At 37.0% G+C, this 13,868-nt stretch overlaps 1 protein-coding gene across 1 annotated transcript in view; it reads left to right on the top strand.

Moving 5' to 3' along the window:
- LOC126215083 (F-box/LRR-repeat protein 20-like) overlaps nucleotides 1-13,868 on the top strand; it is a 75,034-nt gene that overhangs the window by 43,595 nt on the left and 17,571 nt on the right. The window contains exons 4-5 of the mRNA XM_049941731.1: nucleotides 6,013-6,233; nucleotides 10,597-10,807. Of these exons, the coding sequence (XP_049797688.1) occupies nucleotides 6,013-6,233; nucleotides 10,597-10,807 (432 nt within the window). The remainder of the gene's footprint in view (nucleotides 1-6,012; nucleotides 6,234-10,596; nucleotides 10,808-13,868) is intronic.

Here is a 13,868-nt window from a genome sequence, read left to right as displayed (position 1 = left end):
TGTAGATTCTAGATTCTGCAGTGAAATGTCTGATGATGTAACAAATTTGAAAATTTGCTATTAGCTTGTCATGCTGTAAATTTTAAGGCCATGCTCTCTGAAAAATAGTTAAAGACAGTGTTGGAACTGATTCACTGATGCATCATTAAAAACTGTACTTGACAAAAAAAATTAAATGACATGGTTAATATTAAAGAGACCACAGACTTCTGTAATTATCACTCTTATGGGATCACTCACCTATTTGGAAAGAATAGAGGCAATAGCTCAAAAGAAAAAGCAACAGAACTGCTGTGTCAGACTAAATTCACTCACAAAAAATTAATCTAACATACAAAAAGTGAAATTATCTCCTCAGCCTTATGCAAAATGTTGCAGTATTGTTGATGAAACATGTTGCTGTATGGTGCATCTGTAAATTACTTAATGGGTCCAAATTTCACAAATTCAATGATTCAAAAATTAGTATAAATTCAGTGATTCAAAAATAAGTAAAATAAATTCAAAATTCTGTAACAGACAAGCTATTTCAGTAAATGAAGCTTAGCTAAAAGCTAAAGCTTAGCATGTTCCAATAATGCTCCGACTATTTAGACTTGTAATTGAAAATAATTTATTCTAGGATTATAATTACAATAATGCATAGTTGTGGATGAACCGGAAACAAGGATTGAAAGGATCACTTACTTTTAAAGATGACGTAATGAGTAGTGCACAAGAACAGAAACGTATAATTGTCATCGTTGACATTCTGGTCTTTTGTTCTTTGGGACAGGAAGATGTTCACATGCACACACTGCTAATGCCTGTTCATTTATTCTGGTTTAGTACTTTGAGGACTTGCCTCTTTCAGTTTGGGAAGATATCTGAAACATGAAGACAGTGGAAAGAACAATTAACAAGATGACAGAATTAATCTCAGTAGACAGGGCAGGATACTTGATCAGGATAGAACAATCTAAGAAATCCTCACACTGTGTGTCAAATAGAGACTATCAATGAAACAGTTGTACGAGTGTAAAGCAAAACATACATTTCCTTTGTTATAGCTGTGAGTCAGTTGTGGCAGTACAGCGATGATTTCATACCAGATATCAGATAAATGCTCAAAGAAATGAAATGGTCCGAGCATATTCCACGAGGCTGGCTGCTCATGTGATGAAGAAAAGAGTCCTGCTGGGACCGTCAGCAAAAAAAGATGGTACGTGTGTGAGAATCGTTCATCAAGAGCATAAAGAAATCGACTATATGTGCAGATACCGCAGTCAACTGTCTGGTGGATTCTACGCAAACATAATGTGTGGAAAATGGGGCTGGCTGCAGTTATTACATGGGCAGACTGCTTGGGACAGTGAGCTTCATTCTGAAGAATGTGGAACATATTTCTGATTCATCTTAAGTTAATGTCTTCTATACCATGTCCTCTTCAAAATTATATCGATCATTTTTCTTTGTGAAGAAAACTGTGACCGGTGTACCTGGATATGCTGCAGCAATGGTTAATGCCACAATTACAGTGTGGCAGTTGAGACAGTGCTTGGCCACACTTTGTTTTAGATGGCAGGACTTTAAATATTATATTGATGATTGCTGCCTCACAAATAGTGTCTGTATTGAGCACCTATAAAGTGAGTTAAAAGCTTGTAGAGATGCTCCATCCAGTGATGAGTGTCAGCTTTCTGTGTGTCTTAAAGTTTTCATGCAGTCATCTTCTGAAACCACAGATGTAGTTATGAATAATCTGTATATTGGTTTGTTTACATTTTATGGAGCTCGTTTTATGATTTTGGACTTTAAATTTAATAGATATTGCTGTAAAACTTTTCTATAGGTAGAAATACTAAATCTTGTATTTGTCACAAATCATGATAATCTTCTTAGTATCTGGAGGTCAAGTAAAAGTCTCTTTGCTTGTCTTCCATATTAATTTCCGTTCTTTTATTTACGAAGTATCATCAAATGGCAATCTCGTACAATCCTTCCTTTGCACCTCTGCAGGGCCCAAAATTGGCATTGATGATGCACCATAAAGAAAAGAAGCAAAACAAGTATGGAAGACAAGCAAAGAAACTTTTAAGTACCATGGAGATGTACCTCAAATAGTACCAAAAAATAATAATCAGTATAGAATATTTTTAGTTAAACTGAAGTATTTAATATTGAGTTCTCTGGGGCTGCAGCAAAAAGTTAATTAAGAGCAAAATTATTACAGAAGTCTTTAATTTTAGCTTAATGACCTGTAAGTATTGTGAACTACTTTGTAAAGATGTTAATTGTCATAAAGTAATGAATTTAGGAACAAAGGTCGCAACTCAGCTAACAGTAGGGGCGTTTAGTTGCTGACAGGCACGCGCCCGTACACACACACACACACACACACACACACACACACACACACAGCTGCTGCTGCTGCTGTCCACTACTTCTCTGTTCCAGTCTACCTTGTATCATCATCAATTAAACCACCTTTTAATGAAATAGGTACATACTATTACTCTGTGCTTTCCATCTCAGGAACAGAGAGGCATCAAGAAAATTCAGTGTGTCTTGAAATAGCACCAATTTTGACCAACTTCAAAGTACCTAGGAGGAGCAATACTGGACTGTGCCCCACGGTCAGAAAACATTTCTCCAGTGTCATACAGAAAACCAGCACTTGGAATAACATGTTGAGAACGTTCAGAGCCACTGACACGGGAACTAAGAAACAAGTTCTTATGACCAGTGCCTTGGCCCTTTGCTACTCTGCAGTGGAGTGTGCCTCCACTGTTTGGTGTAAATCACCTCATGCCAAAACTGTGCACCCTGCAATAAACAAAGTTTGCAGGCTATTACAGGGTACTTAAAACCTGCACCTGTTGGGAAGATTTATTGTCTTCTGGTATCTCTCCTTCAGATATTTGTTGAGAAGTTGCTGCCAATCAAGAGTGACTGAAGCCATAGAACTTTGGTTTGGCCATTAACTACCTCAGCCTAGGATAGTGGTGTAAAATAACTGGGCATTAATAAGTTGGGGCAAGTGCCCACTATAAAAGTCTGGGCAAATGTCCCAAATTCATAAATACCTGGTAATTTATGCAATTTAAAGATAATTTGTAAGTGGTGCTTACGAGAAAAAAAAAAAAAAAATTAATCCGATATCCTGTATCGGAAAAGGTGTTTTGCAACACTGCTTCTTTAGGGGTTATCAAAGCTTCTTGAGAGTTAGGGAAGATTTATTAGAGGACATAAACAGGCCTGTAAACATGACTTTTTGCATCTTTCATGAAGTCAGTTCTTGGGGTAGTACATAAAAGAAGAAGAAGAAGAAGAAGAAGAGGAAACAACATTCGAGTTGAAAAGTAATTTTTCAAATAAAGTATAGCTTACATTAAGTGGGTAGCCTGTTGGTAGTATTTTTAATTATAGTAATGTAAAAAAAAAATTGTTCTCAACCAGTTTCTTGAACTTCATAAGTTGAAGAATCATGAAATTCTGACTCCTTAGCTTCACCTGAATATAACTGGAATTAGAGTAAAAAATGTTTATCCATAATGAATTTAATTAGGGATGTGTCATTTTCAGACTCTGATTCCACTATTCCAAGAATTGCTGTTTCTCTAGGAATTGACTCTTATCAGAAATGAACAATTCCCTCATTTTGGGTATCGAATCTTTGCTATTAAATCTTTTTTATAATCATGTTCTCATTTTATCTTCGCAGCAATGCAGCCATATGAAAGTAGATAAAGAAAGGAGCAGAATAGAAAAGTATAATTGTCTCAAATTGCACTATAGCTAACAGTAAAGCCTCTTCTTCTTCCTCTTCTTTTATTCACTGAAAACAGCTAAAACATTTAAGAATACATTTATCGTTAAAAAACTCTTGCCAGTTGTTTAATGCATTTAGTAATAATTTTGTTATTAATAATCATTCATCAGTAATAATCAGAGATTCAACATAGATTATAAAGAGATCTAAGGACAATGTTTTTGTATACCGGCTTATCGCAACACAGCTGTTCAACAAGGTGTGTGTGTGAGAGAGAGAGAGAGAGAGAGAGAGAGTGAAGAGTAGAACTCCTTAAACGAAAAAGGACATTATAAATTATAAGCAGCTGTCAACAACAAGCACCCTTTCTCAGTACAGCAAGTTTGAATACCAGCTAAAAAAATAAAAAATGAAAAAAAGAAGTTCAGTCTTAGCAATAAATGCAAATTATAATATTCTTAGCCTTAAGTCAGTCTAAACATTCCCTTAATTTAATTGGTAAATTGTACATTCTAGCAGCAAAAACTTTAAAAAATACTTTTTTTTATAAATACTCAGATTTTGGGCTTTTGCCCCATCCACATCACTAGTCTAGGATAAATTCAATAAAAAGTTTCCTTAAAACAGCAGAACTTTTGAAACTCCATCCAGACAAGACAACACTTTTTCAGTGGAATTGTGAGGCATCTTCTGGCCAGCCACAACAAGGAGTATTGTGTTTGGAGGCCCCTTAATCACTTGGGAACTGGTGCTGATAAGGCAAAGTCCTCACTTAAATTTCAGGGTTTCACTTCACAGGAACTTATGCTTGCAAATGATAGTGCCCTAGGTGTGGCTCAATTTTTGACGAATGTCATCTGCTTTGCAAATTTAGTCACTGATATTTCTGATATATTATATGCAGAAAAATTCACAGCTCTGGAATGTTAGTACTAATCTATCAGTTCTTCGTTTTTTTTTTTTTTTTTTTTTTTTTTTTTTTTTTTTTTTTTTTAGTTCCCTCTTGTTTCTAAGGATCTGCCATAGAGCCCAATTTTTTTTATTAGTTTCTACTGTTCAAAACCTGTCAATATCTGTCCATTGCATTCTGGGAAGTTTATGATGTGTATACATAGAGGATTACTGGTTGACCAGAGTATTGGAATAGTCTCACTTCCTCCTAGTGATTTGTTTCTTGAAGTATGTGAGGTGCTATATTAATCTGTCGACAGTTTTTTCCTTAACTTACTTTCCATAGCTGTTATGTTCATTGAAAATATTTCCCAGGTATTTAAAGCTGTCTGTTCGTTTCAGTGACCAGTCACTGACTACTAGATGTTTCTTTCCATTGCCAGTTTTACTGAAGACACCATACTCCTGTTTTCTCCTCATTTATTTGGAGCCCTGCCTGTAGCACCATGTTTCTGTATGTACTGGTTATGTCAATGAGGTGGTGTGTGTTTTTACTTACTAGGACGATGGGATTTGCATAGACATAGTGGGGTAGATCCACTCCGCATACTTTTATTCCTCTTGGTTGACACTTGGAATTTTCTGTCAGTTCCTTCTAGTACTAGGTTTACTTAGTACTTTGGATTACATGTATTCTTGTCCTGGACCAGATTTCGCCCAAGAACTCCAACAGATTCCCTTCTGCCAGTTGTAACTTTCCAGAATGGTTGTCCTAAAAGATCCTCTCTAGTCACATAATCCTACAGGGCAAATGTAATTCTCACAATACATTTAATATGTTTGGTCAGTGTATGCTATCATATGCCTTTTTAAAATCTATGAAGAGGAGCTGAGTATCAGTATTAAAATGCAAGCTTAATATCTTTTCTCCTATACCTGTACTTGTTACTCTCCTACACTGTGTTAGGCTGTTTGTAATATCTGGCTTGGCAGACATAGAAATAAATTAAACACTATTATTTACACAAAATTTGAAGTTGGTTCAAAGTTTCGTACTAACAAAAAGTTTGAATGGTTCCCTACAGATGATGACACACACGAAATGCATCAGTCGAACGCAGATAAATTACTCACTAAAGTCAGAGATTACCTATGAGTATGAAACATGAAGAAAAAAAAAAATTGATAAAATGTGGAACCAGTACAGTGATAGCTTATTTTTTTTGAGATTTCATTGGAGTATTTTCTTTAAAAACCACAATTTCATTGCATATATTTTTGTTTAACTTTAAATATAAGGAAAGTTTTTTTTTTTTTTTTCTTACTCTTGAACACTAATCATATTCATAAAAGTGTCACACCTGTTACAGCTCATTAGCAAGATGGAAAACCTGAAGTCACTGCGATTTGAGTATCGGACATTGACGTATCAGCCTTTCAGGCTGCAACAGCTAGCTGATGGTTGCCCCAAACTTCGATGTCTGGAGATTCCTCTCCAGTTCTGTGCTGGTGATGAACTGGACAACTTTCTTGCTGTTAAGGCTGGACAGATAGAAGCACTGGAGCTCCGATGGATGACGTCAGATAGGAGGTGAGCACATAAGTTAACAAAATGTGCACAATCACCAGGAAAAACTTTGTGGACATTTATGTGAAAGATGTATTTGTGTTGTTTTACCTAGTGCTGTGAACAGAGCAACACGCTTTGCTGAAAGTTTTGATGATTTCCCAACAGATAACATGCACTGAAGACATTTCAGTTCCTGGAAGTGATATGTGATAAAGATGCATATTTGCTTATTGAGTAAAAACTCTTAACATCAGTTCCAGGTCTCTAGGTAATGAGCTTTGTGTTTTAATTTGGGGTATGGTTAAAAACAAGTTAAATATGGTGTGTTGCAGGGATGTTACTTTAGTTGTGTAAGCTGTGGCATATGTTTAGTGCGCTACTATTTGTGCAATAGAAGTTTTGTACCTCTTTATTAGTAATTGTCTCCCCTACGCTAACAGTCATTTTGTGAATAGATGGATTTTCTAAACTGAGCGGAGTTGACTTTAGAAGGTTCACAGTGCTGACTGACAAACTTTGTGAGAGTTTTTGGCTGGTCTAAATTGTCAGAGAGTTTTCTACAAAATCAGTTAAAACTTTTCTGGATATTGGAATGAAGACAACAGTAATTAAAGGTACCATCAAGAGGAAAGGATGGATGGAACCCATTGGTAGTTCATAAATGTGGAAGTCTGAATGTTGAACAATCCTCTATACTTGTTTTGGACTTCAGTTTTGGTAGGTTTGGCAGAGTGAAGTGGCCAGGTTAGCAACCTCCCAAACATGTGTTTTAGCCTCTGTATGCTGGGGATAAAAGTGAACTAGAGAATGCTTTGGTTGAAGAAACAGACTTGTCCACATTTGTTAAAATTGAAATAAACTTACATGGTTGTTTTTTGTGGCATATTGATTCTTGTATGTATAACCATTCTTCTGAGAGTTATATTTTGAGATCTGAGAAAGTTGGTAAGAACCAGTTGGTCTGTTAAATGATGCCTATTATCAATGTACAATTTCTGGTCCAGTGGCTAGATTAGGTGTCTTTTTGTTAGCAGCCAGCAGTGTGGTTAAGATGTAGATGCTGATGAATGAACCTCATCTTTGAACCGAAACAGAGCTAAGTCCGTTTTGAAACAATTTCATGAGTATAGTAGTGAAGGGATTAGATCCAGGTCCATCAGTAAAATGTTTTCCCCATGAACATCAATGTAATTATGTCACATAGCAGAAATTTGTGTATCTCAGTGTTGCCCACACTATGTGGTCATTAGCTGCAGATCCAGTAAAAGATAATAAGACACCAGAATGTCTTTTGGAAAGTAACACATGTGAAAACAATGCTCAATGTACATTTGTGTGCAACAATTGGTGTGTGATTGCTTTAGTTAATCATTAGTGGTATAAGTGTTAAGATAGTTGAAGACAAGCCACACAAATTAAAGATACCTACACCTGTGGTACTAGGTTCTGCATTTTCTTGTAAAACTCCTCTGGGAAGCCAGGACACACAAAGGGAAAGCTAGTTTTTCATGCATATCAGTGTTTGTGGCCTCATAGCTCCTGAACTATGTGTCTTAGAATGGTACAATTTTGCGAGTAGATTCAGTCTTATATGTGGATACTGCCTGTAAACTGTGTTGCAAATAGAGTCAGTAGTAGAGAAGTAATAAATACTAAGTCACTCCTAATGCTGAAGTTTGACTGCAAGAATAGTGAAAGTGATGTAAGCAATAAACTTTGTATCTTCATCATTTTGCGGGGGTCAGGAAAAGTTTTGTAAAGGTTTGAAATAATATGTAAAGGTTATAGGAAGTCCCTAAGTGCTCTCATTCTCAAATACTGGATGAATAAAGTCTGGGTATTAGCTGGCCATGAATTACACCGCCTCAAGACAGACACACTATTTCTAACTGTAATACTTGTCTTATTGTGTTAAACATTTAATATAAGATTATACCTTTTAATGAGTTGATTATGACAGCATTTAAATTTAGTCAATAATCAAGCGAAATGTAGAAAAAAATATAAATCCCCTGGAAGTCATTCGAAAGTGGTAACTGGTACTGAGGCCCAACTTGCACGTCAGTCATTTGGTAACATACACTACTGGCCATCAAAATTGCTACACCATGAAGATGACGTGCTACAGACGTGAAATTTAACCGACAGGAAGAAGATGCTGTGATATGCAAATGATTAGCTTTTTAGAGCATTCACACAAGGTTGGCACCGATGGCAACACCTACAATGTGCTGATATGAGGAAAGTTTCCAACTGATTTCTCATACACAAACAGCAGTTGACGGGCGTTGCCCAGTGAAACATTGTTGTGGTGCCTCGTGTAAGGAGGTGAAATGCGTACCATCACATTTCCGACTTTGATAAAGGTCGGATTGTAGCCTATCACGATTGCAGTTTATCGTATCGTGACATTGTTGCTCGCATTGGTCGAGATCCAATGACTGCTAGCAGAATGTGGAATCGGTGGGTTAGGAGGGTAATACCAAACGCCGTGCTGGATCCTAACGGCCTCGTATCACTAGCAGTCGAGATGACAGGCATCTTATCTGCATGGCTGTAACGGATCATGCAGCCACGTCTTGATCCCTGAGTCAACAGATGGGGACATTTGCAAGACAACAACCATCTGCACGAACAGTTCGACGACATTTGCAGCAGTAAGGACTATCAGCTCGGAGACCATGGCTGTGGTTACCCTTTATGCTGCATCACAGACAGGAGCGCCTGCGATGGTGTACGCAACGACGAACCTGGGTGCACGAATGGCAAAACATCATTTTTTCAGATGAATCCAGGTTCTGTTTACAGAATCATGATGGACACATCCCGTGTTTGGCGACATCGCGGTGAACGCACATTGGAAGCGGGTATTCGTCATTGCCATACTGTCGTATCACCCGGCGTGATGGTACGGGGTGCCATTGGTTACACATCTCGGTCACCTCTTGTTCACATTGATGGCTTTTTGAACAGTGGACGTTACATTTCAGATGTGTTACGACCTGTGGCTGCACCCTTCATTCTATCCCTGCGAAACCCTAAATTTCAGCAGGATACTGCACGACCGCATGTTGCAGGTCCTGTATGGGCCTTTCTGGATACAGAAAATGTTCGACTGCTGCCCTGATCAGCACATTCGCCAGATCTCTCATCAATTGAAAACGTCTGGTCAATGGTGGCTGAGAAACTGGCTCATCACAATACGCCAGTCACTATTCTTGATGAACTGTGGTATCGTGTTGAAGCTGCATGGGCAGCTGTGCCTGTACACGCCATCCAAGCTCTGTTTGACTCAATGCCCAGGTGTATCAAGACCATTATTACAGCCAGAGGTGGTTGTTCTGGGTCTGATTTCTCAGGATCCATGCACCCAAATTGCGTGAAAATGTAATCACATGTCTGTTCTAGTATAATATATTTGCCCAATGAATACCCGTTTATCATCTGCATTTCTTCTTGGTGTAGCAATTTTAATGGCCAGTAGTGTAGATGGTGGAGAGAGGCTTGTATTAGTTTTGGGAAAGGAGCAGGGGTGGAGGAAATGGAGATGTATTTATTGCTAAATAAAATTCTAAACTACAGCTGACTGGTGTGTAGTAAAATACTGTCTCTGTGATCTGTTTCTGGGTGCCACACGTCAGTCAGCTATAGATGAGTGGTTGCTTTTCCTTTATTTTAGGTATTACCTATCCAGGAATTTCCTACATTGTTGTTATAAAACCCTAAACTGTTTATTAAACTGCAAACATACTAATGCTACCACTTTATAATAGGTGCTTACTACCTACAGTGTACTTAACTGGGAGAGTATTGAGTCTTCCACATGGAATTTTGCTGTCAGAGAGAAACTTGCCAATGCTTTCAATGTACATATTTTAGCAGTTTTTTATACTTGCTGGTAACACCAGAAGAACCCCACAAATTGAACTTATAGTGCTGTTGGAAGGTTTTTAGGAGACAGAACTGTGTGGTATTTTCCACTGTGAAGAGATTAGCAGCAAATAGTAAAAGAGTTCAAAGATTTCTTGACAGTTGGCTCTGTGCACACTTGCTACCATTCATTGTCATTTTCCATGTTCTGGCTTCCTTGAAATAATAACATCTGTGTGTCTTTGGGTAGGATGAAAGTTCATTTTACAAACATAATTTTTCACTATAGTGGGAGGCAGCTACCATCCCTTCACCTGACTATACAGCCACAAGTCATAAATAAAAGATAAAAATGTATTTTAGTAATGGGAAGAGGAAGTGGGAAGAGCATATTTACTTGTACACTAAATTTTGATCCAGTCTATTAGACATACTTCTGAGTCAATCACAGTAATAATAATAAGATGAAATAAAATTACTTTATTGCAGCAAATATCTTGTGTTCCTTTTGTAGATGTGTGTTGCCAATGGTGGCAACTCTGTGTGGTGCTAGTTTGAAACGTCTGACCTTGGGATGGTATGACGTGCCTATCGACAGGATTGCCAGTGCCCTGTTCTCGTTGCGTGACCTCGTAAACTTGCAGGAGTTGGCGGCACCGTACGCGTATGGGCTGCCACCTGGCATACTGGCACAGGTGTTCAGTGGGGCAACAATCTGTAGACTGGTGAGTGTTAAGTAACACAGGCAACAGAAATTTAAGAAATAGAAGTACTATATTATGTGTAATAAATGATTTGACACAAAACGATATTTTATTAAGAGATCATTTTAAATTTATGCATATGGCAGATACTGAATTATTCTCCTGTATGGCATTCCTGATGTAAAACATCCTATCAGTTGTAAAAGTTCTGATGTCTTTGTTCAAGAGGAAGTTAATTTATATGGTGATGGATTTATTATATTATCTGCCTTGAAAAGCTGACCTACCAAAATTACATTTATTAATCATAAACAGTGCACTTTCATGTGGAATTTGAATCAATAAAAATAAACAGCAAAAGTGTCCCTACTGCATGAATGTAATCAGAGCATGTCATAATCACTTTTATTTCCAGAAAATTATATATTTTGGATCTTTGGAAAAGTTCATATAGCATACTTTGAATACCTTCTGTCTTTTGATCATACACTAGTTATTAATCATAAACTCAAAGTCTGTTTTTTATGTTAGTTACAAATGAGAGACAAACAGAACATAAATTTCACAAAACAAGATGTAATTAGTTTCATGTTGCATGGATCAATTGTTGTTCCACGGATCATTTGTATGACTAATTGTAATGGTGTGGAATGAGTCATCATTCACATTAAAAATTAATTTGTAAATATGGCTACATTCTGACCATTTAACAAGGCGCGTTACTTTTTAATACAGATTTGAGTTAGTAATTCCTACCCACCACATTTTACAGACTACAAAAAATATAAATTCTGCTACGAAATAGGTGGAGTTGTCAAGGAGAAACGTTTTCAGTTTGTTTTCAAATTTAACTTTTATGTCTGACAGTATAATGGTTCCCGTTCTTGAGATTTTCCTTTCAGATAGCTGCCTCAATTTGAAAAAAGGCAATTAACTCAGAAAAAATTAATTATGATTTTTGTTTTCATCATTATGACTTAAAAATGCAGTCCAGTATTTTTTGCTGGTAATTAATATATATATTAATATGTTAGTCCATTAATATATTATGTTGCAGTCGTGTATGTGAGGTGTGTGTGTGTGTGTTTGTTTATTATTCACGAAGACCTTAATGGCCAAAAGCTTTATTTGTGACAGTCTTTTTGTTGTGCCTATCTGCGACTCAACATCTCTGCTATATGGTGAGAAGCAACTTTTCTTTTCATAATAGTGATACATTCCATCTTGGATTTTCCATTGTTTGATTAATATATTATTCCATTTTATATTACACTTTGCTCAACTGAGCTAATGCAAAAGACTTATTGCTATTGTGGTGAGCTTCCTAATCAACCTAAAAAACCAAGTAACAATAATTTAGTGCCAAACAAGAACAGCATCTATGTGTCATCATGGAGCTCGTCCTCTCAGTATCTTTGGCGTGCGCTGCTGTCATAATAACAGCCTGTTTATACTATGTGGCAGAAAAACTCTAGTCAGCCACGGTGCTTGCACGCCTACCCAGTGGTGGCGGGAAGGGGGAGGGCGTAATATCAGATTATTTTGAAAGAAGATCAGATATATTGAATAATAGTCCATTTACAGCATAGTGAAATTAGGTTTTACTTGTGATTGCGCCAGGCAATTTTGTTTAACTTTGTAGTCTTGTCTTCTTCAGTTGCGTGTAATATCACCATATATTGTTTTTGGACCATCTGACTACAACTGAATGAAACACAATTTTCATGCCATATGCATTCCGCCTTTATTATCTGCAAGGCATCTTCAGTGGAAGGTAGCATTCACGATTTTCTGAAACGTATAACTTATCAATACACCGTAATAAAGGCAGTTTTGTGTTTGTATGATTTGACATGTGATCAAAAATTTTGGTTGCAGCATTTTGCGCTGCTTTTCGGGTCAAATTAGTCATAATGTAGATTAATGAATGTCAGTATTTTTTCTGGTTTTGTGATTATATATATCGTTATTCATTTTGAACTGTAGTTGATTATTTACAATAAACTTCATGAGGGAGTAAATAGACTGTGATGCAGTAGTCAGAATAACTGACTCCCTAAACAGATGTCTACAAGATGATTGTGAATGAGTGCCATACATTATCCTTACAGCACTTTTCTGAGCAGTGAAGATGTTCTGTATTAAATATGAGTTGCTCCAAAAAATTACTCCATATTGCATTATTGAGTGAAAATACAAAAAATATGTTAACTTACGGATTTGTCTCTCCGATAGATTTGTAATAAATCAAAACATAAATATGGCTAAACTAAGTTGTTTGGGAATTATAAATGTGTTTTTTCCAGTTTAAAATTCTTATCCATATGGGCACCTAACATTTTTGAAGTTTCTACCACAGTTATTATTTCTTCGCCATATGTTACTCTTACCATTGATGTAGCACTGAATAAGTTGTTTGTTTATGTTTCTCTTTAAGATATAGTATTGTGTATGCCGTTGTTCTAGCAAGGCACACATGCTGGCTACATAAGAACCAAATTGATGGACCAAAGATGGAGAACAGTACAGAGTCCTTAATGACTCACAGCATAGTCCAGCATTCTTTCAGTAGCCACTCAGGAGACACACAACTTCTTCCTGTGTCTTCCTGCACTGAGATCCATGCACTCTCTCTCTCTCTCTCTCTCTCTCTCTCTCTCTCTCTCTCTCTCTCTCTCTCTCTCTCTCTCGCAGTGTATAGCTCTGTCATGTGCCTCTCTTGTTATTTGATTCTACTCAAGAGCAGACAGGTTTTCTGCCTCAGTTCCCTCTCTGTTTATTTTGACATGACTGTAAATTGTCAGTTTCTTTCAAATATCCATAACCTATGCTATTCGCATCTATTGTGCATTAGACAGGTGTTCAGATTAAAACTTTTAGTCTGGTAATCTGAGTATGTACTTGGGTGCTGTGGGCAATTGCATCGGCAGTAACCCAAGCACATCTTCGCCATCTGTGGTCTGTTACAGGAAACCACATTGCTCTGCTGCCTGTAGACAACAGGCAACATTGCTTCATCAGTTTAGTGTAGATATATGTATGTGCTGATGTATCACGTAAATCTTTTATCGGAAAAAGAGAG

Source organism: Schistocerca nitens, chromosome 12, assembly GCF_023898315.1.
Source record: "Schistocerca nitens isolate TAMUIC-IGC-003100 chromosome 12, iqSchNite1.1, whole genome shotgun sequence".
Taxonomy (NCBI): Eukaryota; Metazoa; Arthropoda; class Insecta; order Orthoptera; family Acrididae; genus Schistocerca; species Schistocerca nitens.
This window is presented reverse-complemented; position numbering and strand designations above follow the sequence as displayed.